General features: G+C 41.0%; 1 protein-coding gene across 1 annotated transcript in view; it reads right to left on the bottom strand.

The window, feature by feature from the left end:
* SORL1 (sortilin related receptor 1) overlaps positions 1-25,083 on the bottom strand; it is a 187,750-nt gene that overhangs the window by 113,323 nt on the left and 49,344 nt on the right. The window contains 5 exon segments of the mRNA XM_017863726.1: positions 1,967-2,040; positions 2,256-2,373; positions 4,090-4,282; positions 10,508-10,677; positions 11,737-11,838. Of these exon segments, the coding sequence (XP_017719215.1) occupies positions 1,967-2,040; positions 2,256-2,373; positions 4,090-4,282; positions 10,508-10,677; positions 11,737-11,838 (657 nt within the window).

Genomic DNA, 25,083 nt, shown 5'->3' with positions numbered 1-25,083 from the left:
AAAGCTAAAAATAAAAGAAATAAAAATTATTTTAAAAAGAACAAAGCACAAAAAAGGGATTCTGAGGATCAGAGAATTTGCAGATGGAAATGTTTGTTTTCTTAATCGTGGTGACCATAATTAATTCTGATCAAACCGTACACTTTAAATATGTGCCGTGTACTGTACCTTCATCTGCTTCAATGAAGTTGATAAAGAAAAAAGCTAAAATAAAAGAAATAAAATTATTTTAAAAGGAAAAGCACAAAAAAGGAATTCCGAGGATCAGAGAATTTGCACAACTAATTAGGAGGAAAAGAAAACCAGAATTACGATCAGCAGTGCTCCAGGCAGCATTCTGTCCACTACAGTCTCTTCCTCTGCCACCACCTGCTCCCGCACACAGCCCAGATTGTCCCTCTAAAGTGAAGGCTGCCCATGGGGACTCAGATGCCCACTCACACAGATAAACTCACAATCTTTTCATCCCCTAGTTAGTTTTCTGCTATGTCCCAAAATAAGGTCTTATGCACTGGCTGCTTCTTGGCAGGCACAAGGCTTGTGTGGAGGGAGGCACTGACAGCTGCCCCAGTAATCGCCAGACGATACCACTTCACTGGAGGAGGAACAAGACACTGCTTTCTACCCAGAAGGAAATCACTTGCAGATGTGCAAATCCCAGATTACACCAACAGAAGGCACAAACAAACCACAGGCCTATGCGCAGAGAAGAGGATACCCCATTTCAAAGGGAGCGTCCAGCTCCACGAAAAGGGGAGGCAGCTGCTTAATCTTCCCTTGGGAGCTGGACAAGGACAACCCGAAAATTCTCCTTCAAACTGTCTGCACTCTGACCACAATGGCCCTAACAACCTGCCTCATCTGAACGTGTATTTGTGTTTGCCACATAGAGTACACGGTGTCTGAGCCTCACCTCTCTCCTCGGGAGGGATGGTAAGCCCTGCCACAGTGAGAGAAGGCTTGTGACAGGCCTCCGTGAACTGCGAGGTGCCAAATGAATGTTGGTATTTTTATTACTGCTTTACATATTACCTATTCAAATATCAAGGTGAGCACGGTGCATTCCCAGTAAAGCGCCATGTGGATGGGAACTATGTCTGCTAGCTCTTCTGAGGACTCCACATCACTCCTGACATGCTGCTTAGGCTGCCCAGCCTGCATGGCTGCTCAAAGACAAGGTGCTCATCCTGTCAAGGGATCTACTGGGTTTCACCCTAGTGGCTCCCGGCATAATTAGAGGGTCACCCCTGAAAGCAACCCCTACAGAACGAGATCAAACACACGTCCTTGGCCTTAATCAGTGATGGGAGGCTGGAAACAACATTTTGTTTTGTTTTGTTTTGTTTTTAATAAGTTTGGAAATTCTCTAATGCCCAAAGATGAAGATGAATTAGCATTTTGGAATTAGAGAACTAGCCCTGCCATAGGAATTGGTATAATCAGGATCGATATTAGTTATACAACCTTAAGGCAAAAACAGAGTCTACTTCCATAGCACAGAATGAGATGAAAGTGCCCATACAACATAGTCCAGCAAGGACCGGCTTCATTTCAATGTCAATAATACACAAAATAATAATAATAGCCGGTTTCAGGGCTGATACCACTACGTTGTAATTTGCTGATACATGCAGCATATATGCCCTGAGCCCCCACTCCATGCCAGGCACTCTTAGGTCCTAAGGATAAAGAAGTCAGTAAAACAGACATTGTCTTTGCCCTCATAGAACTCATATTCTTAGAACGTTTAGTAAAATTCACACATTTGCAAAGGTCTGTTTTTAATTTAAAGTAACTGTGGATACAAATCAGTGGCTTCAGGTGCCTGTCTTTACTTCATAGTCATATCTGGCATTACTGGTCTCTGCCATGGACCATTTGTGCCCCCGAAATGCCAAGACACAGTCTGCATTCTCACACAAACGGGAACCAGGGTGGAGGGGAGGGGGCTGGGGGAGGGGCTGACCTCTCGCCACCTGGCTCCAGCGCTGCTAGAGATGTACACGTTTGTCTTGCTAGCCAAGTTCTTTCCCACTGAACCTAAAACGCAAGAGAAATAATTATTTTTAATTTCAAGAGTATGTCAGATAATCACCTTGCCCAGCCAGAAATTCTGAGTAGTATCTAGCAACTAAGAATGCCTTCAAACCACGAAGAGTGGTTACTGCTGGGGAGGTGGTGGGTGATCGCTCTGCATCTGGCTGCTTATCACCAGACAGCCGAACCCCTTGTGAGAACAGGCAAGGCACACTTACCAGTGGCGATGATGAGGCCCGGAGCCGACTCCTTGGACAGGATGGGCATTCTCCGGAGCTGGAGGTTCAGGAGCTGACTGAGGCGCTGAGCCAGATGAAGGGAACAGCCCTGGGAAAGCTATACAACCAAAGTTTCAGGCAGTGTCAGCACGTGATACCATGCCTAGCCCTCCCTGTAAACTCTGTGGCCTGTGTGAAGGCACTGCAGCTGACACGGAGCAAGGAGGCCTGGCCCAGGGGAAACCAGACTCACGGCCCGGCTGTCCCCACACTCCCCAGACAGAGAGGATCATCTGGACCCACATAAATGTCCCATAGAAGAAGAGAACAATCACAACTTAGAAAGGCCTTCTGAGACTCTCAGGGAATAACAATTAGAAATCAGTGTCATCTCAAGTAGATGGGAAAGTCATCATCTCATCCTATCACTCAGAGATCCTCTCAAGTGACTCAGAACTAAAGAGAAATGAAATGATTTTGCCATATACACTTTCTAAGTCAGAGATGTATTTCAAATATGATTCCAGCAATTCTGTCATAAGAAAGACCAAGAATCAGAAGGCCTAAGTCTCACGGATAAGCTCCCCTGATGTACAGTATCAATACGATATAAAAACCAAAGGATAGGCATTAAATTTTTTGCTATGTATTTTACATTTGCACCAAGGTGTACGTATACAGCGCAAGGCTTCAAGTGTTCAGTCTGGCCTCCAACACTCATGTCTGGATTTTAGTAGCTCTGCAAGCAATCAGGACAACGCCTTTTGCCATATGGTCACACTCAGTTCTCCTGGTCAGAAAGAGCTTGTTCAGTGTTACTCAGATGTAGCCAGGGTTCTGCACAGGAGAACTATGTACTTATGTGGTTATGGTCAGGTAAAAATGGTAGCAAGGTTTGCTGGATGACTTGCTACTTATTTTTGTCACAAAAGGATCTCTAACAAGTATCTGTCTGGCTAGAGTCTCAGTTTGACCAATGAAAACTGGAACAAATTAGGCTGAGTGTCAAAGAAATATTTATTTGCTCACTCCTCTTTGTGACTCATGCTTTTCTGCCTGCAAGGAAGTCTATTCATTGAAGAGTTCCTGTTATCCTCAGGTAATAGACTTATCCATTTCCTATGCATTCCTTCCACCACCTAAACTCAGAAGAAGAAACTGAAAGCTGATGAACTGTCCTGTAGTTCATAAATAAACTGCTCAGTCAGGGAAACAAAAAGCTGAATTTGAGTGATTCCATTAATTCGATTTAACTAAAGCCTGACCCCCATAGCACACTCAAAAACACCCAAGTTCCAACCACCCCAGGATCTCACCACGATACTGTAGAAGACACTACTAAGGGAGGAGGAAGCACCCAGATATTTGTCTGTATCTATTTATAGGCTGTCTCTTTCCAAAATTAGATTTGATGTGGTAAGCAAAGACCCATTGCTAAATAGAGAAGAAAAACCAAGAAGTAAATTCAAAGAAATGTTCCCAAGGGCCACAGATATATCATACAGGGGGGTGTCCGCATAGCCCACCATGGACAAACAAAATTCAAAAATCCAAAAGACCAAGTAATGGTCTCACTAAACAAGTAGTACTAAAAGTGAATACTACCTTTTTTTTTTTTTCCTGAGTTGCTTCTGCCCAGAAGTGGTAGTGAGTCCTTGGAGCAGAGTTTGGGAACTCCAAATGTAGCAACACAGAAAAAAGTCTGCTCCATGTGATATTAATAGAATACTATGTGTACTGTATTTTTTCAATAAATACTAGACATAGGAAACTACCATAGAGTAGGGCTCTTTCCCTTATATTAAAAAGCAAAACAAGATTAAAACATCAATACCTCACAATTGATTTTCTCTCCATATCCCGTGAAGGCTGGAGCCTGAAGAAATTCCCAGGTTCCCCCTTTGTCAAAGGTGATGACCGATCTCATGTTCTCCTCATTCATAGAACCATTAATCAGAGTAGCAATGTAGACTCCTTGCAATCCTTCCACTCGGTGGAAGTCCGCAAATGGCTCATTTGCAAAATACCTACAATATGAAAATAAGCAGCTATGAACCTGAATTGGTATTTCCTTGTTATTATAAATAACATAAAATTTGACCATTTAAAAGTACGTAATTTTGTGGCATTAAGCACATTCACAATGTTGGGCAACTATCATTACTCTCTAGTTCCAGAACATTTCATCATTCCAAAAGGAAACCTCATACCCACAGGCAGTCACTCTCCATTTCCTCTTCCCTTCCCAAGCCCTGGAAACCACTCATCTGCTCCATGTGTTTATGAATTGGCCTATCTGGATATTTTATATAAATGGAATCTACAATATGCGGTCTTTTGTATCTGGTTACTTTCACTTGGCATAATGCTTTCAAGGTTCATCCACGTTATAGCACATTGTTAGTACTTCATTCCTTTTTTTTTTTGGAGACGGGGTCTTACTGCTGCCCAGGCAGGAGTGCAGTGGTATGATCATGGTTCACTGCAGCCTCAACCTCCCAGACTCAGATGATCCTCAATGATCCTCCTACCTTAGCCTCCCAAGTACCTGGGACTACAGGTGTGTGCCACTACGCCCAGCTAATTTTTTAATTTTTTGCTAGAGATGGGGTTTCGCCATGTTGCCGAGGCTGGTCTCGAACTCCTTAGCTCAAGTGATCCACCTGCCTCAGCCTCCCAAAGTGCTGGGATTACAGGCATGAGCCACCATGCCCAGCCAGATAATTTGCTATTTTAAAAACTTTGTTTCTTTTCAACTTTTAGGGCCAAAAGGCTTATCTGATCAACAATTCCTAACAGGGGGTTTAGAATGATGAATATAACATACAAAAGTTGACGTAAGAGTCACATCTATTACATCACTATCGAAATTGACTCCAAATCCTCCAGTGAGCCTTCAAAAACAGAAATCATTAAGTCAGACCTACAAGACACTAATAACAGTGCTGAGGCTTAAAATTCAACCCAATCTGTAGGAACATAGCTCAGGGTTACATAGCCCCTCTCCAGGTACTTACAATCTAATTATCCAACACTCTGATCAGATAGAAGCCCACAGGGTCTTCTGTCAGGAAGCTCAGCAGAACCTGTCGACTCCTTCCTGAAGAAATTGTACATACAGCAAGGATGGCTCTAGAAAGCTTGGGATTATATTCTTAAGAGAATACGGCCTTCCCAGGCTTTATCTACTATGCTGATACCCTGATGCCACAGGAAAGTGGTTTTGCGCTAAAATGATACAAGCATTACAAATAGAGCAGATTTCTGAGAAATTGTAACCAGGGTTCATACGTGGCTGTTAAGACTGGAAGCTTAGCTGAGTGAGGTGGCTCATGTCTGTAATCCCAGCACTTTGGGAGGCCGAGGATGGCGGGATCACAAGGTCAAGGGATCGAGATCATCCTGGCCAACACAGTGAAACCCTGTCTCTATTGAAAATACAAAAATTAGCTGGGTGTGGTGGCACATGCCTGTAGTCCCAGCTACTTGGGAGGCTGAGGCAGAATAGCCTGAACCCAGGAGGCAGAGGTTGCAGTGAGCCAAGATCGTGTCACTGCACTCCAGCCTGGGTGACAGAGCAAGACTCCATCTCAAAAAAAAAGAAAAAGAAAAAGAAAAAGAAAAAAAAAGAAAAAAGACTGGAAGCTTGCCCTTTATTTCAGGGGTTCTGAGCCACTGGCTACACAATAAAGCAGAGAAACGCTGCCCTCCGTCACCCGTCTCCACACAATCTCTTCAGTTGGATGACTGCCCTGCCACATCAGACAGAAAGACCCAAAAGACAACCTCTGAGGCAGGAAAAGGAACACTAGGAGCCCCACCAAAGCTGCTTCAGGCTGAGGGACTGAGCACAACGCTGAACGAAATGCTGGAGTTGAGACCAAATTCTCTGACATGCGGTTTCCTTCGGTCTAGTTCAGTTATTTTTCAGGGGCTTCTTAGGAACCAGCTGAAGGTCTCTTTCCCTCCTTCTCTGTTGACCTCTGCTCTACCTCTCTGGGGGTTATCATCATAAACTGTCATCCCGCCAGTTATGGGCTTCTTCTACGTATCTGGGAGGTCTGAGTTTCCCTCGTTTAGATGAGCCCTGTTTCTTTCCTGAGTCGGATTCCTGGAGTTTTATCTTTTACTTCTAAGCAGAAGCCTGTCTTCCTGCATCTCACATGCTCCTCCACCAGGAGTCCCAGACCATCCTTTTCTTTCCCCCACTTGACCTGCCCTGCAACAATTTGCCCCACCCTAAGTACTTTCTCTGAGAGTCCACTTTCTTCTATTTTATCCTCACTGGCCCTCCCCCAGGCACTTCTCCCCTTCTTCCCAGAGTACCCAGGGCCAAGGCTTACCAGGAAGCTCACCAGGTCCCCTACAGCCCCGCTCAGTGCAGAATCCACACCCTGGCAATACCCCCACCAACTGGGCCCGTGCCCCTCCCTAAGGTGACCCGCGGGCCTGACATCTCCTCAGCCATTAGTTCCTCCAAAGCATCCAACATCTAGCTAGTGCTTTCCATGAGACTCCCACCTGGCACATCCCACCAGGGCCAGGGTCATTCCCTAGAAAGAGCTCTTTCTCCATTTCTCTAAGTAAATCAGAAGCAGTTCCCACACACCATCCTTTCCTATTCAGTTCAAAGACTTGCTCATTTCACACACCAGTTTACTCTAAACCAGCCTGCCCACGTGATGTGCTAATTCACCTTTATCCCATTTCATCCGGCTGAGATCGAGATGCAGATGACAAAATGTCACTCAGCTGAGTACAACGGAACCTCTCTAGTCCTCGGATAAAATCTGAGAAGAATGAGAAAACTGAGTAGGACGTTGGTCTATGACTCTTGACGTGAATCTATTTCCAGTTTCTTCACTGGACTGTGAGCTCAGGCAAGGAGGGGAGGCCTTCGTAACTCTGCAAAGGGCCATCGCTCTGGCTTCTGGCTCATACTCTGTCCCAGCATGAAACATTCACCCTGAATATCTGACACATGTGGAAGACAAGAAAATATTTAGCAAGCTGTGACTTTTCCATTTCATAGCCAGGGGCTTTTAATGGTGAAAAAAGAAAGAGGAAAGCATCAGTGAAAGGTCTGAGGGACAGTCAGTCACTATTTTAATTATTTTAAAAAGGAGACTATTATTCACCATTAAAATGAATGAGGCACTGATCTATGGTACCCCTGGATGAACCCTGAAAACATTATGCTAAGTGAAAGAAGCCAGACACAGAAGGTCACATATTATTGTATGATTCCATTTATATGAAACACCCTGTAAAATAGGGAAAAATCCACAGAGACAGAAATCAGACTGACAGCTGCCAGGGGCTGGGAGAAGGGGATAGTGGAGAGAAGCGGCTTAATGGGCATGGGGTTTTCTTTTGGAGAAATGAGAAGGCCATGAAATTAAACAGAGGTGGCAATGGCGCAAGATTGTAAATGTATCGAATGACACCGAATTCCCACTTTAAAGTGATTAAGCTGATGTTATATACATTTCACCTCAATAAATAATATGTATTTTTTTGAGACGGAGTCTCGCTCTGTCGCCCCCAGGCTGGAGTGCAGTAGTGCGATCTTGGCTCACAGGATCCTCTGCTTCCTGGGTTCAAGCATTTCTCCTGCCTCAGCCTCCTGAGTAGCTGGGACTACAGGCACGTGCCACCACACCCGGCTAATTTTTGCATATTTAGTAGAGATGGGGTTTTACCATGTTAGCCAAGACGGTCTCGATCTCCTGACCTCCTGACCCACCCACTTTGGCCTCCCAAAGTGCTGGGATTACAGGCGTGAGCCACCACGCCCAGTCAATAAATAATTTTTTCAATAAAAAATGACAAGCCAGCCTGAAGGAGGTAGGATCTGCCACTGACCAAACCAGGACAAGCTGAGCATCAAAATGAATCAGGCAGGGATGGTTTATAACACATTAAATAATAATTAATCCATGAGTCTGTGTCAGGGGAGGAAAGGAATAAAAGATGACAGCACCTCCCAAAGAGAAGAAACAGGAAGTGGAAAAGCACCATCAGAGATGAGGTAGAAAGCTGGGCACGTGGATATCCAATAGGCCTCTCCAACCAGATAAGTCCCAAACCAAGCTCATGGTCTCCCCCTAATACTGCCCCTGCCCCAGGTCTCCCTGACTCCCCGTGTGGCCATCTCTTTACACGCAGCTCAGGTGAAGCAGCAGCAGTCCCCTGACTCCTCCTTCTTTCACACCCCTCGTTCCCATCCATCAACAAATCCCACTGGCTCTACTTTAAAAATATATTTAGGGTCTGACCATTTCCAGCATCTCTAGTGCCACCACCCTGGGTTCAGCCAACATCCATCCCTACTGGCCTGTATCTCTGCAATCCTTTCACAACTAGTCTTCCTGTTCCTGCCTTTGTCCCCTACAGTAGTCAAATTCCCACACAGCATTGAGGATAACTTTTGTAAAAGATAAGCCACATGAGGGCTCACTTATAATTATTTATAACACTATCCATTTATGTTTTACATTATTTTCATTACATAATGCAATTCACAATTTTTTAGTGGAAAAAAAATAAAAGGTTAAATCAGATCATGTCCATCTCCCGGTCTAAACCTTCCATCTCATTTAGAAGGAAAAAACAGGATTGAGTGTGGTGGCTCATACCTGTAATCCCAGTACTTTGGGAGTCCAAGGCAGGCAGATCACTTGAGGTCAGGAGTTTGAGATCAGCCTGGCCAACATGGTACTGTCTCTACTAAAAATATAAAAATTAGCCTGGCCTGGTGGCACACGCCTGTAATCCCAGCTACTTTTGAGGCTGAGGCAAGAGAATCACTTGAACCCAGGAAGCAGAGGCTGCAGTGACCCAAAATCACGCCACTGCATTCCAGCCTGGGCGACAGAGCGAGACTACATCTCAAAAACAAACAAACAAACAAATAAAAACAACAAAAAAGAAAAAAACAAAGTTCTTCACAAGCCCCTGAAGGCCCTATAGGATCTGAGCCCTGCTCTCTTAAGTCCTGTTTCTTCCTTCTCTCTCCCTCTCTTCAGCCCTTCCAGCCACTCTGGCCCCCTCCCTGCTCTAAAACAGCAGTGCAGTCCAGCCTCGGAATCACTGTGCTTTCTGTCTGCCCTGCTTGCACTGCTACTCGCCCAGGGTTCTGCCTGGTTTCTTCCCTCATGTAACTCAGGCACCTGCTTAAATGTCCCCCTCCTGAAGCAGCCAGTAGAATAAAGGAACACCCTTGCAAATCCCCGTCCCCTGATCTTGCTCTATTTTTCTTTTCAACATGTTACCAGGCAGATCACATATTTGCTTATATTCTATCTTCCCCAACTAGACTATAAACTCCATGGAAGAGGGACTTTGTTCTGATATTTTATTGCTTCATACATTATTTTGTGGCTATACCTAGAATACTGTCTGGCAAAGAGCAGCAGCATACTTGTGAATAAACTGACAATGGAATGAACTGCCCAGAAACAGTGGGCACAAAGGCATGCCCTCAGACCTGGCTGTCATGGCTGGAGAGCCAGACCCCATCCCAGACCAGTCAGCTTCATGCAGGAGACTCTTTCCAAGAGCAGAGGGGACTCTAACCACAGCTACACAGGTCACACAAGTCTGGTTGTCAAACGACAAATCAGAATAAATGGTCCTGAAAGGATCTTAAGAACCAGTTCATCCCTCCCAAACTCCCAAGTCCTCCACCACCCCTTGATGGGTATGGTGCTCAGATACTGCTCACTGCTGGACTGCAAAACAGCTCTAAACACATGATTTACAGATAAAGGATCAATGACGTTGGTGCCTTTCCTTACAAAACACTGCAATTATCTCTATAAAAAAAAAAAAAAAAAGAGTAATGACATCAATTAACCTGATCCACTCGCCGCATATGCCAGCTCTCACTGACTTGATATTTTCCAAGTGCTGTTTTTCAATGCTCAGAAACCACAAAACCAGAACACTGAACAAAAGGAGCTCAAGGGATTGATTAACACAGTAGCTCTGACCCTAAATGTTACCTAGAGTTGTAGTTTCCAGACTTGGCTGCACATAAGAATCACCTAGGGTGCTTCTTAAAATCCTCATAACCTGGCCACACCCCAAACCCATCCCACGGTGATCCCTGGGCACGTGAGCCAGACACTGGATTTCCAAAACTGCCCGGGTGAACCCACGTGTACAGCTAATGCTGCAAACCACTGAACCAGAGAGAAGCTAATGGTTGTGTTGGCCTAACAAGGCAGAAGGACTCACGGTCTCCTTACCTCACCAAGGTGTCACTGCCGGCCCCTCCTGGGCTGTAATAGAGCACGTTCTCCAAGGACAGGGAGAACTTCAGCCCCTCTGCCTCTGAGATGTATAAATTGGTACGGTTGTTACTGTGGCTGACACACACAAACACCTGGTCCTCGGAGGCATCTGCGATGTAATATTCCTTTGGAATCAGAAGTCAAAAAAGATATGTCAAAAAACCAATTTGCCCTGTGGGCTTTTTCTATACACACGGAAGCAATGACTTTCAAATGTCCTAGTGACGAATGTGGGCCTAAGGCCCACAGGAAGCTCCCTAACCTTGGCAAAGAAGCTTTGGCGACTTTCCCTTTGGAGAACCTGAGGCGGATCTGCAGCTTAGCGGGCCCCTTACTGGCAAACGGGGCACAAAATAACGGGCCACTGCACTGCACAAATGACCTACAAACCTCTTTCTGTTAATAATGTCTCCCTCATTTTCCCATGAGACCTTTCATTCGTGCAAAGTACAATACGGATTAATGCATTTCGCTTTATTTTCCCTAAGGTGACCAAAGGAAGGCAGAATCCATAGAAACTAGCAAAGAACTGGCAAGACGGTTCTCCATGTGATCCCATTCGTTTGGTGGAAGGTAAGTAAGTGAGCTACTTACCTTTCATCAAGCCAACTGCCAGTGTCAAGACATTTCACTGTGACCTCCTCTCTGTGGCAACTCCTCTAATGACCCCATCCCATGCAGATTTTTCCTATCCATCTTCATGTTATAAAGCTGCATATGTAAGCACTTGCTTATGTGTAGTTTCTTCTGCTGCTCAGTTCATAGTCTCTCCAACCTGTTTCTAAAAGGTGGGACCCAAATCCTATCCCCTGTTGGAACTCACCCCTTGCAAGCAATACAGCAGGTTCTCAATAAAAAAAATTCCTATCATGCACAAACTTCCCATTGCTTCGGTACTGGCACATTGCTCAGATGGCACTGACTCTGGCTCCAACCTCTCTCTGCCAGTGCTGCTCCACTTAAAGCAAACTAAGACTCTCCTTCAGCTCTGCTTCAGTGAAGTGGGAAATACAGACCACAATGGCCAAAGTGTAACTGCTCTCTCTAGAGACCTCTCTAGAAAGTGACTTCAGGGAGGCTCCATAAAATATCCACTCCAGCAGGCCATGCCTGCAACACCCTTCCTCTGACCTCTGCGTAAAGACAATGACACTTCTTCCCAACCTCAAGCAGACGCCACTCACATTAATAGGATGTCTTGTGACAAACTGGGCTGCTCGCATGGGCTTCCGGCCAAAGGAGACCCAGAGCTGGACAGAAGACTGCTGTTGACTGCCCAAGAGATGCTGCCAAGGAAGAGGAAAAAAAAAAATTAATGGTGCCACATTACAGTCATTCAAAAGCAGCAAAAATAAAAATAGAAGAATCAGATTCTCCCAGTTCTACTCTGTGATTGCAAATTCATATTTTTGCAGTGTGTGCCATCACTGGGCAGCTTGGGTTGTACTGCTTCATCCTAGATACCTGGTTTGCAACAGACACTAGATACTCTGTGGATATTAGATAAGGAAGGAAATGGTATGATGGTAGAACTTGGACTAGAGGAGGTTGTTGGAGGCTGCCAACACTTCAGTAGAGTAAGAGATAGAAAGAGGATTGTGTGATGAGGCTGAAGAAACAGGCAGGGAGGAGCCTACAGCCCCCAAACCACTAAAGGGTGAGATCAGCCACACACCACGCACAGAAAACATGTTCTTTTCTTCTTTCTACTCCTATTTTTAGATTACAAGGATGCTGCAGTCACAAGGCTTTAATTTGCACCAAGACTTGAGAGAATATTCATTGATTCTGGTTTTCCGTCTCTGAATAATCTCATTGAGGAAGGTCTTTTGCTAGAATATATATTCATTGGTAAAGTATTCAACATGATGTTGACCACATCACATTGCATTTTAGAGACTTTTAAGTCACAGCAAGAATCTTGGAAATCTGTATAAAAGCATCAGATTAAGAGCTAGCTCTACCAACTGAAAAAATGACAAAAAATCTCTCTAGCTTTCAGTTTATTCATCTACAAAGGAGAAGCTTATTTGGATCACGACTTCCCTATAGCTGGGTTTAAATGGTCCAGCAACCCTGTAAACATATATGCAAATTTTTTATATACACTCATTTATTTTGCTATGGAGGCTCCATACATTTTATCAGATTCTCAAGAAAGTCCACAATTCCAAAAAAGATAAGAACTGTGACAAAGACTCTGTGTGGTTTCTTCCAGCTGTAAAAGAACATGGCCAGAAACGGAAGGCAAATGTTGCATATCTATCAGGAAAGACACAGGGAGGCATACCCTCATGTGGACATAATCATACAAATGACTATTAAACTTAATGAGATGTTGGGATTCCCAGCCAGAGAGGTTACTTCGGCTTCACTTATCCTTGACTAGGTTGCTGTTTATTATAGATATTAACTTCCTAAGGAGTAAGGAACATACCCATTTATTTTATCTGTAACATAACAACTCAGTACCCTGTACTCACACATGCCCTATGAATACTGTGAGGACCCAGCTGATAAAGACAAAGTTACTTTTAATCCATTTGAGCACCACTGAACAAATGGTTAAAAGTAATTTGTTTTAAAGAAATCAGGTAGAGAGGTACAAAAGACTGCCCATTAAAATGGAAACCTGAAAACCATATTAATAGCTTGTACTAAACATGGGGCTGTAGGAAATGATGGATCTATTAAAAACGTAAAAGCATGTTAACTGAATGAGAAAACAATTCCCAGCAAAATTGTTACATATAAATTCCAAAAGCCCTCATTAAGCTGATAAAATGTTATGACTATGTCAGATGATTAGTTTCGGTCAGCCTATATACATACATTTTTGTGAATATACAGAGGAACGTATCAATGAAATACACATTTTTACGCTTTGTTTTTTACTACTTCCAACTGTCGGTAAAACTTTAAAAAGGGTGATTTCTCAATGACACCCAGGCTCATCATTAGTTAAAAATACTTAACAATTGCTGCTGGGAGGCCTGAGTATTAAGAATATATTTCACAGGTCAGTCTTACCTCATAAATGCAAAAATCACAGAATACCACAATCATCAAACCAAAAAAAATCTCAAAATGCATCGATCCCACTTCCTTCTTGGAGAATTATTCCTAAACCTGGACAATTCAGGTTCATTCTTAATGCATTTTTAAAGAGTTATTATATTGTTTTACTGCCACCAAGAAATATATTAACAATTAAACTATGGTAAACTAGTGATTGTAAGATGTATTGCAAGGCTCTGAGATTTTTCTTAACAAACCATAGGTTTGGGGTTCGTTTGTTTTTTGTCTCTATTATTATCAAAGCAAATCATACTCATGGAAAACATCCAACAGCACAGATGAGTACAAGGTAAACGCAGAAGCTCTGCTCTGACCTCCACATCCCTCCTCCCACTCTACCCTGCAGAGTGCCCAGTGGCTAACAGCTCTTGTGCATCCTTTCAGAAATATACTGTGCCACCACACGCAAGCATACTTACATAGTGACAGACACTGCTACATCTACCCTCACCACCCATTATCCCTTTCCTTCCGAGCATTGGGACCCTGACAACATCCAGGATAAATGACTGCACTTCTCTACCATTTTTGCAGCTATGGGTAGTCACGTGATTAAGTACTAGTCAATAAGATTAAAAACAGAAGTTTTGTGTTGGATTTCTAGGAAGGCTGCTTAAATAGATGGAATTGGTGGGAAGAGGTCCTACTTGCTGTCTTTCCTTATTCTTCCTAACTGCAATAAGGACTTGAAGGCTAGTGTGGACGTCTTGAACCACGAGGTAATCTTGAGAATGGAAATCATTAGTCAGGATGGTAGAACATTAAGACAGATATCTGGGTTCCCAAGAACATCAGGACACTGACATACCAGCCCAAGACAGCCTACCTCCAGGCAGCGAGGGGGAGAAAACTAAACTCCTGACTTGGTTAAGCAACTTTTCTTTCTAGTCTATTACCAGAAACCTAACACAATTCTAAACTGACACAGGCAATTTAATTTTTCACATATAATTTGGATCATGATATAAATGCTGTTTTATTACTTAACTTTTTCCATTAACAGTGTATCTTACTGTCCCACAATTTAAAATTTTATCACTGGCAATGTATCTTAGACATCCTTCCACTTAACAGCTATTGATAGGCATTTGGGTTATTTCCAAAAACATTTCTTAAACACAAACACGCACACACGCACACATACGTATATATTTATTACTTTTTCAGAACTGCAAAATACTGTTGGTAGGATACATTCTTAGAGAAGAATTCTTAAGTCAAAATTTGTATTTTTGATAGCTATCATGAAATGGCTCTCCTGAAAGGCTGTACCAGCTAACACATCCACAAACACACATACCTTCATCAACTACTAGGAATGATTTAAATGTTTTAATCTAAGTCAATCCTATAGAGTCTGATAATTTATAAGAAGTTTCTTTTTTATTTTGTTTTCATTTCTGATAATTAAAAATAAATTCGGCCAGGCACAGTGGCTCACGCCTGTAATCCCAGCACTTTGGGAGGCCAAGGTGGGCAGATCACGACGTCAAGAGATCAAGACCATCCTGGTCAATATGGTGAAACCCCGTCTCTACTAAAAATACAAAAATTAGCTAGGCATAGTGGAGTATGTCTATAGTCCCAGCTACTTGGGAGGCTGAGACAGGAGAATCACCTGAACCCGGGAGGCAGAGGTTGCAGTGAGCCGAGATCATGCCACTGCACTCTAGCCTGGCGACAAAGAAAGACTCCATCTCAGAAATAAATAAATAAATAAACAAACAAATAAATCCATCTAGGTATGTGAATAACCTGAATTTCCCTTTATATTTGAGATTGTGTTAAGAGCAAAAAGAAATGGAGGAGGATCAAGAAGAGGAGAAAGGAACTAAATAAAGGATACGCTTATCAAGTAAAGGCCAAAGGATACTGCAATGAGCTATCCCACTGAAAGTTGCATGGCAGCTCAGCTAGAGAAAATGCGTAAAGAACTAAGCCCTCCCAGGGCATGTGGAAGCACAGGGCCACTAGTTCAGAAGCACCAGAGCCATGGGTCACATCCTCCCTTGAAGCCGCAACAAAGCTTCAGCAAAACATCCTCATCCACATTAATGTTGTTTACCAAAAAAATCATAAATAAAACATAGCTAAAATCCAACATCTGGGATATTCCAGGGGGTAAAAAGAAATGAGTAGATAGCTAAGGAGAGGTTGGCAAACATAGGTAAGTAATATTGAAGCTGAATGAAGGCACATGGGGAGGTCATATCAGTATTAACTGTTCTTTCGTGTAGGTTGGAAAATGCCCATAATAAAGTTTACAAAGTTAATATTAATTGGAAGCATTTCTAGGAACTCTAAAAATATACTCATCCATAAAAGCAAGAAAACACTGACAAAATCTTCAAAATCAACTTTTCACAATTCTGCAAATGAAATAAAGAGTTGCAAAATTCAAGGCACATTTATTCAAGAACAATGGCTGAATCTTGGCAAAATAGCCAGCTTTGTGATGTTTCCATTTGCCCTAATCCCATCCCCCTCTCTCTTGCTCTGTGGTAGCCTTGGAAACCCACAGCCTCACATCTACAATAGCTGTGAAAAACAGCAGCCTAGCAGCCACTGGAGAGGACAGAACAGGTCTGGAGTTCCCAAAAAGTCTGACCTGTCTGGGGGCTCACAGGAAAGCTGCATTATCAGCTCTTGTCTTTATATAGCCTGACTTGGTTCATGATATAGACAGCCTTATAGCCAGCCAAGGTATTTACTGAAAACAGTGAATAAAAACTAGCAAATGTTTATCATCATAACTGCTGAAGACAGTATTACCAACTGGGAATGAAAAGAGGCTAACTAAAAAGCTTAAAAGGAAAACTGGGGAAGAAGATGCCCTTAGGAGACTTCAATAAGCTCTAGAATATTCCTGGGACTCCACAAGGTCAAGCACATAAGAGCTGTGACTATGCTCAAGAAAGAAATGAACAGGGTCTAATCTCTTACCTCCAGCTAATCTTGAAGCTCTACGTAAGCAGGAAGTGAAGGCTAGGACAGAGTTGTAAACTGCCTGCCAAAGCATTGAAGGTATACCCAAACACACACCCAGAGGCCATTAGCAAAGGCTGAGGGACTTAGTGGTTCAAAGTGTTTAAGAAAATCTCTGTCTTATCATTAGCTGACCAATAAGCTAAATTATGAGATACTTCAGTAGCAATTACAATAAAGAACACAAACTTGATACCAGTATAGGAAACTCCCTGAACAACAAAAACAACAACAACAAAAACAGCAACAACAACAAATAGCAACAACACAAAACCCTGAGGACGGGGTGTCAGTGGTGTGGAGCTGCCACATCATTTAAGATGCCCAGTTTTCAATAAAAAAAATCACAGGACAAGCAAAGAAACAACAAAGTATAGCCTATACACAAGCAAAAAGAGTAGTCAGTAGAAATTGTCCTTAAAAGCTCAGACATTAGACTAAGTAAAAAAAAAAAAAATTCAATAAGCTATCATAAATATGTTCAAACGACTAAAAGAAATCATGTATAAAGTATGGAAGGACAGTATGAGAACAATGCCTCATCAAATAGAGAATATCAATAAAGAAATTAAAAAATTTAAAAAAAAAAAGCAAATAGAAATTTGGGAGTTGAAAAGTATAATAAATCAAAAGAAAAATTTAGTAGAGGCGTTCAACAGCAGATTTGAACCAGGAAAATAAAAAAGGAGTGAACTTTAAGACATGTCAATTGTGATATCTTAGTCTGACCAAAAAAAAAAAAAAAAAAAAAAAAAAAGTTAAAAATAAACAGAGCCTAAAAGAACCAGGAAACACCATCAAGTGTCTTGACATACAAATTACTGAAGTCATTGATGAGATGACAGAATAAAGGAGAGAGAATATTTGAAGAAATAATGACCCAAAACTCCCCAAATTTGATGAAAAACATAAATCCAGTAAGCTCAATGAATTCCTAAAAGGATAAACTCAGAGACCCATACCCAGGCACACCATAGTAAAACTGGTGAAAGCCAAAGATAAAGAACCTTGGAAAGCAGCAAAAGAAAAATGACTCATCTTATATAAGGAGTCCTCAACTAGACTAAAACTCTACTGACGGGCTTTAAGAGTATAAAGATGAGACAATAATGGCACAAAAGCAGGGACACAATAAAGCTATATAATGACAAAGATTTTGTACACTACTGAAGTTACATTGTTATTAATCCAAATTAGATTTCATAAATTCAGATATTTATTATACTCCCCAAAGCACAGATGAAGAAAACACCTGGGAAAAATTTAGTGAAAGAAGGTACAAGGGAATTTAAATGCTACCCTAGAAAATCTGCATTTAATATAAAAGAAGGCAGTAATGAAGTAATACAGGCACCAAAAAAAAAAAAAAAAAATACTATGAGGAACATAGAAAGCAAACAGCAATAGCAGATATGTAGTCTACCTTTTAGTAATTACATTAAATGTAGGTGAATTAAACACCCTAATCCAAAGGCAGAAATCAAAAGAATGCATAAAAGACCTGACACAACCATATGCTATTTACAAGGATTCAAAGATACAAATAGATTGAAACTACAAGGATGAAAAAATGATACGCTCTGTGATATGGTTTGGCTGTGTCCCCACCCAAATCTCATCGGGAATTCCCACATGTTGTGGGAGGGACCAGGTGGGTGGTAATTGAATCATGGAGGCAGGTCTTTTCCGTGATAGTGTTATTATCACTGTTCTCCTGATAGTGAATAAGTCTCATGAGATCTGATGGTTTTTAAAATGAGGGGTTTTCCTGCACAAGCTCTCTTTGCCTGCTGCCATCCATTAAGACATGACTTGCTCCTGCTTGCCTTCCACTATGACTGTGAGGCTTCCCCAGCCATGTGGAACTGTAAGTCCATTATAAACCTTTTTTGTAAATTGCCCAGTGTTGGGTATGTCTTTATTAGCAGCATGAAAATGGCCTAATACACCATGTTAACTGTACCCAGAAGAAAAGAAGAATAGCTATAATAATAGTCAAAACAGAATTTAAGACAAAAAATAGTTACTAGAGACAAGAAAGGACATTTAATAATGATAAAAGTGTCAATCTAGAAGAATTAACAATCATAAACATATATGCACCTAACAACAGAACTCCAAAGCACATGAGGGAAAACTGCCACAATTGAAGGGAGAAATAAATAATTCAAGACGATAGTAGTTAGAGATTTCAACAGTTAAAGATTTTCCCATCTTCAATATAGAACAAGGCAGAAAAGGAAAAAGATAAACTGAACATCACCATCAACCAAGTAGATTTAATAAACATTTCTAGAATAATACCCGACAACAGCAGAATACACATTCTTCTCAAAGCACATCTTTCATTTCACATGTTCAGCCACACTCTCAAGGATAACAGATGTTAAGTATTAAAATAAGCCTCAGTACATTTAAAAAGAACTGAAACCATATAAAATACATTCTGTGATCATAATGGAATAAAATGAGAAACCAAAAAGACAAGGAAATTCACAAATATATTGAAATTAAACAACACATTCAAAAATCATCAGTGGGTCAAAAGGAATCACAAGAGTCATTAGAAAATAAGATGAATGAAAATGAAAACATAAGCATATGAAATGCAGCTAAAGCAGTGATTAGAGAAAAATGTATACCCGTAATCACTTATATTAAAAAAGAAGAAAAATATCAAATCAATAACCTGACTATCCACCTTAAGAATGTAGAAACATAAGGGCAAACTAAGCCCAAAGCAAGCACAATGAAAGAAATATAAAGATTAGAGTAGGAATAAATGAAATACAAAAGAGAAAAAGAATAAAGAAAATTACTCAAATAATATACTGATTCTTTGAAAAGATTAACAAAATTCAATAAACTAGACTACAAGCTAGACTTACCAAGAAAGGAAGACTCAAATTATTAAAATTAGGAAAGAAATAAGAAACATCATTAACAACCTCACAGAAATAAAAAAGAAGATTAGTATGAATACTATGAATAATTGAAAATTAAATAACCTAGAAGAAATGAACAAATTACTAGAAAGATACAAACTGCTGAAACTGAACCAAAGATAAATTTTAAAACTAAAAGATTGAATTAGTAACCAGAAAACTTCCCACAAAGATGGTAAATTCTGCCAAACAAATTAAAGGATAAAAATGATTATAAACCAAGAGCATGTGGGATTCATTTCAAAAATGTGCATTGGTTTAGCATATGAGAAAGATCCATCAGTGTAATATTCAATGTTAACAGACTAAAGGAGGAAAAAAAGAAACATATGATATCACAACTGACACAGAAAAAGCACTGACAAAATCCCAGACTTTTCATGATAAAACACTCAACAACGTAGGAATAGAAGGGAACCTTTCTCAAATTGGTAAAGGGCATCTAGAAAAACCCCACAGTTAAAAATCATACTTAATGGTATAAGACTGAATGCATTTCCCCTAAGATCAGGAATAAGACAAGATGCCTACTCTCTCCACTCCTAGTCAACATTTTACTAGAGGTTCTAGCCAATGCAGTTAGGCAAAAAAAAAAACAAAAAAAAAAAACAAAAAAAACAAATAAAAGGCCTCCAGACTGGAAAGGAAGAATGAAAGGATGATGTTGTCTCTCTTAGCAGACCTAAGGAATTATCCTAAGGAATCCACACACCAAAAAAGTTAGAACTAATAAAGTTCAGCAAGGTTGGAGAATATAAGATCACTAATACAAAAATCAATCATGTTTCTACATACTAGCAATGAACAATCTGAAAATGAAATAAAGAAAAGAATCATTTACAATGGAGCCAAAAAGGATACTCAGGAAACTTTTTTGAGATGGAGCCTCACTGTGTCACCCAGGCTGGAGTGCAGTGGCACGATCTCAACTCACTGCAATCTCTGTCTCCTGGGTTCAAGCAATTCTTCTGCCTCAGCCTCCTGAGTAGCTGGGACTACAGGTGCACCCCACCACACCCAGCTAATTTTTGTATTTCTAGTAGAGACAGGGTTTCACCATATTGGCCAGGCTGGTCTCAAACTCCTGACCTTGTTATCCGCCCACCTCAGCCTCCCAAAGTGCTGAAATTACAGGTGTGAGCCACCGTGCCCAGCCAGGAGAAGTTTTTAACTAAAGAAGTCCAGGACTTGTACACTGAAAACCAGAAAACCCAGTTGAAAGAAATTAAAGAAAACCTAAATAAATGGAAGAATATGGAATAATATATTGAGAAATGGTAATACTCTCCAAATTGTGTTGAATCTGTAGATCAATCTCTATCAAAATCCCATCTGTGGTTTTTGTTGTTGTTGTTGTTTTGGCAAAAAATTGACAAGCTGATCTTAAATACACATTGAAAGAATAGCCAATACAATCCTGAAAAAGAACGAAGTTGGAAAGTTCTAATTTATCACATTCAAAACTTATTACAAAACTACAGTAATCAAGACAGTATGCTGTTCGCATAGGGATAGACATATAGATTAATGGAATAGAACTAAAAGTCCAGAAACAGGCCAAGTGCAGTGGCCTGGGCAACACAGTGAGACCCTGTCTCTTCAAAAACTTAGCCAGGCACAGTGGTGCATGCCTGTAGTTGCAGCTACTCAGGAAGCTGGGGCGGGAGGACCATTGAGCTTGTGAGTTCAAAGCTGCAGTGAGCCATGACCACGCCACTACATTCCAGCCTAGGTGACAGCAAAACTGTCTCAAAAAAAAAAAGAGAGAAAGAGAGAGAGAAGGAGTCCAGAAATAAATTCTCATATTTATGAGAAATTAATTTTCAACCAAAGTACCAAGGGAAAAGTATAGCCTTTTCAACAAATGGTGCTGGGACAACTGGTTATCCACATACAAAAGAATGAAGGTAAATAACTACTTCACACTAGATAAAAAAAATTAATTGAAAATGAAATGAATCATAGACTGTAAGAGCTAAAACTATATAACTCTTAAAGGAAAAGGAAGCATATCTTCATGACCTCAGATTAGGCCATAGTTTCTTGGATATAACAATAGCATAGGCAACAAAAAATAATTGATAAATTGAACTTCATCACAATTAAAAACAAGGCTGGGCATGGTGGCTCGTGCCTGTAATCCCAACACTTTGGGTGGCCAAGATAGGAGGATTGCTTGAGCCCAGGAGTTTGAGACCAGCCTGGGCAACATGATGAAACCCCATCTTTACAAAAAATAAAAAAATTAACAAGTATGGTGGCACATGCCTGTGGTCCCAGCTACTCAGGAGGCTGAGGTAGGAGGACTGCTTGAGCACACGAAGAGCACGGCTGCAGTGAGCCATGATTGCTCCACTGCACTCCAGCCTGGGTGACAGAGTAAGACCCCCAACTCAAAAAATAAAATAAAACTTTAGTGCTGAAAAGAGAAGAAAGTAAAAGATAAACCATGGAATGGCAGAAAAGATTTGCAAATCATGTAACTTGTATATAAAGAATATATAGAAAAAAGAACTACTATAACTCAACAACAAAAAAGAACCGAATTTAAAAACGGACAAAGGATTTGAATAGACATCTGTCCAAGAAAGACATACAAATGGCCAACAGCCACATGAAAAGATGTTCAACATATGTTCAACATCCTTAGCCATCAGGAATTCAAATTAAAACCATTAGATACCACTTCACACTTAACTGGGATGGTTATCATCCAAAAAACAGTAACAAATGTTGACAAGGATATGGGAAAACTATACCCTAATACAATTCTGGTGGGAATATAAAATGGTACAATAGTTTTGGAAAACACTTGACCAATTCTCAAAAAGTTAAACATAGAATTGTCAGCCGGGCACAGTGGCTCACTCTTGTAATCCCAGCACTTTGGGAGGCCAAGGTGGGTGGATCACAAGGTCAGGAGATCGAGACCACCCTGGCTAACATGATGAAACCCTGTCTCTACTAAAAAATACAAAAAATTAGCCAGGCATGGCAGCAGGCACCAGTAGTCCCAGCTACTCGGAGGCTGAGGCAGGAGAATAGCGTGAACCCGGGGAGCTTGCAGTGAGCCGAGATCGTGCCACCGAACTCCAGCCTGGGTGACACAGCGAGACTCTGTCCCGAAAAAAAAAAAAAAGAATTGCCACATGACCCAGTAGTTACGCTCCCAGGTATAAACCCAAAAGAATTTAAAAAATAAGTTCACACACAAACTTGCACAGGAACATTCACAGCAGCACTGTTTGTAACAGTGAAATAGTAGACACAAGCCAAATGGCCACCAACTAATAGATGGATAAATAAAATATGTTATATTCATTGCAAATACTAGTCAGCCATTAAAAATGGTTAAAGTAACTATACATGCTACAATATAAATGAAACTTGAAAACATTATACTGTGAAAGAAACCAGTCAGAAAACGTCACTGATATAGTTTGGCTATGTCCCCACCCAAATCTCATCTTGAATTGTAGCTCTCCCATAATCCCCACATGTCATGGGAGGGACCTGGTGGGAGGTAACTGAATCATGGGGGTGGGTTCTCCTGTGCTGTTCTCAACATAGTGAGTAAGTCTCACGAGATCTGATGGTTTTAAAAAGGGCAGTTCCCCTGCACACGCTCTCTTGCCTGCTGCCATGTAAGCCATGCCTTTGCTCCTCCTTCGCCTTCTGCCTTGATTGTGAGGCCTCTCCAGCCATGTGGAACTGTGAGTCTATTAAACCTCCTTTTCTTTATAAATAACCCAGTCTAGGGCATTTCTTCATAGCAGTATGAAAATGAACTCATACAGTCACAAATTGTATGATTTCTATTACATAAAATGCCCAAGATAAGCAAAGCCATAAAGATACTAGATTAGTGATTACCAGCATCAGGGAGGAAAAGGGAAGTAATGGTAATGGGTATGTGGTTTCTTCTGGGGGGTGATAAAAATATTTGGAATTAAGTAATGATGATCATTGCACAACCTTATGAATATACTAAAACCACTGAATTGTACACTTAAAAGGTTAAATTTTGTAGAATGTGAATTGTATCTGAACACAGTTGTAACAAATATTAATTTTAAATGTATTGGTATTATAGTTTTATTTTTAATCTGTAAATGTTTGGGTTTTATTGATCGTGTATGAGAGTTATAAGCATTAGGTGCTTATATGTAGCTTTATATTTGCATACATTTAAGTAACATAGTTAAAATAATACGTAAGTAATTTGATTTGGGTCAGTTATCCTATAATTCACAACACAGTTTTGTCAGATGATTTCTCATCTAGAAGGCCACAACATCTTGCAGCAGTTACTAAACTCTTCTGTTACCTCTGATCAACATTAGAGACTAAATTAGCTTAAGGCTGAAAATTGGTTTTCAATAGTGAAATTCGTGGTTGCTTGGTCAGAATCATGAAAATACACACGGGCCCTTACTTGGGAGATCGACGTGACATCAAAATACTTGAATTGGGCATAATATTCTAAAGATACCATCCTGTCATTAGCAGGGCATAACAACTGAGAGAGGCCCATAACCTATACTTTTTGGGATAATGCCTGGGACTTGTCAAGACAATGTGATTCCAGTTACCTGATGCCAACTGAATGTGTAACAGACAACTAGCAGCATAGTCAGCAACTACAGGTAGTCAGACAACTATCTGTAAAGGTCCAGATAATAGATATTTTCGGCTTTTGGAGCCATACTGCCTCTGTATAGTTAACTATGCAACTCTACCACTGGGGCATGAAAGCAACCTTAGACCACACATAAGCAATGACTATGGCTGTGTCCCAGTAAAACTTCATTTACGAAAACAGGTGGTGGGCCACAGTTTCCTAACATCCACTCTAGAACATAGCGTGTGCAGCATGCAAGGCATGGGTGGCTGCATCACCTGTAAGGACACAGAAGAGACTTCAAGTCCACAGATCACGTCTTTGCTTACTGATACACATTTGTGCCAGAAATATCTGAGCCTGGCTTGCACGATCATCTTAATCTGGTAGTGAGGTTGTGAGGTTGTAGGGGAGTAGCTAACCCTGACCCACCTCAAGCTTTTCGGCAATTACTGTCATCTACTGAAAGAGTCGCACAGTTGTATATTACCAAATTAACAAATCACAGAGGAACGTCATTGTTTCTTTAATGGCCCTATCATTTTGATGTAGACTATGAAGACAAATAAGTGAACTTTATGTCAAAAAGCAAGGAATAAAAATTAAACAAGACAGCTTAAGGGCAACAAATACAAAGCACATTACAAAGCCAGAGCAAGGTCAACAGGGTACCAGGAGGTTCTGAAGACCTGGACACCAGCTCCAGTCCAGAAGCCAGGGGGCTGAAACAGTAACTTGCAAAGGACTGTAATTATTCACGGCGCTGGAAGGAAGCAAAAGAGTTAATCACACAAAACCAACTTTCTGTAGTTTTAAAATCAGTTCTTTGATTTTCCCAATTTGATCTGAATTCATTTAACACTAAAGCCAGCTGGAATTCCCCAAGCTCAGGCAGCCTTAGA

The sequence above is a fragment of the Rhinopithecus bieti genome, unplaced genomic scaffold, assembly GCF_001698545.2.
Source record: "Rhinopithecus bieti isolate Rb0 unplaced genomic scaffold, ASM169854v2 scaffold_70802, whole genome shotgun sequence".
In the NCBI taxonomy this organism is placed as follows: Eukaryota; Metazoa; Chordata; class Mammalia; order Primates; family Cercopithecidae; genus Rhinopithecus; species Rhinopithecus bieti.
Note: the sequence above shows the minus strand (reverse complement) of the source record. Positions and strands in the feature narration are given on the sequence as shown.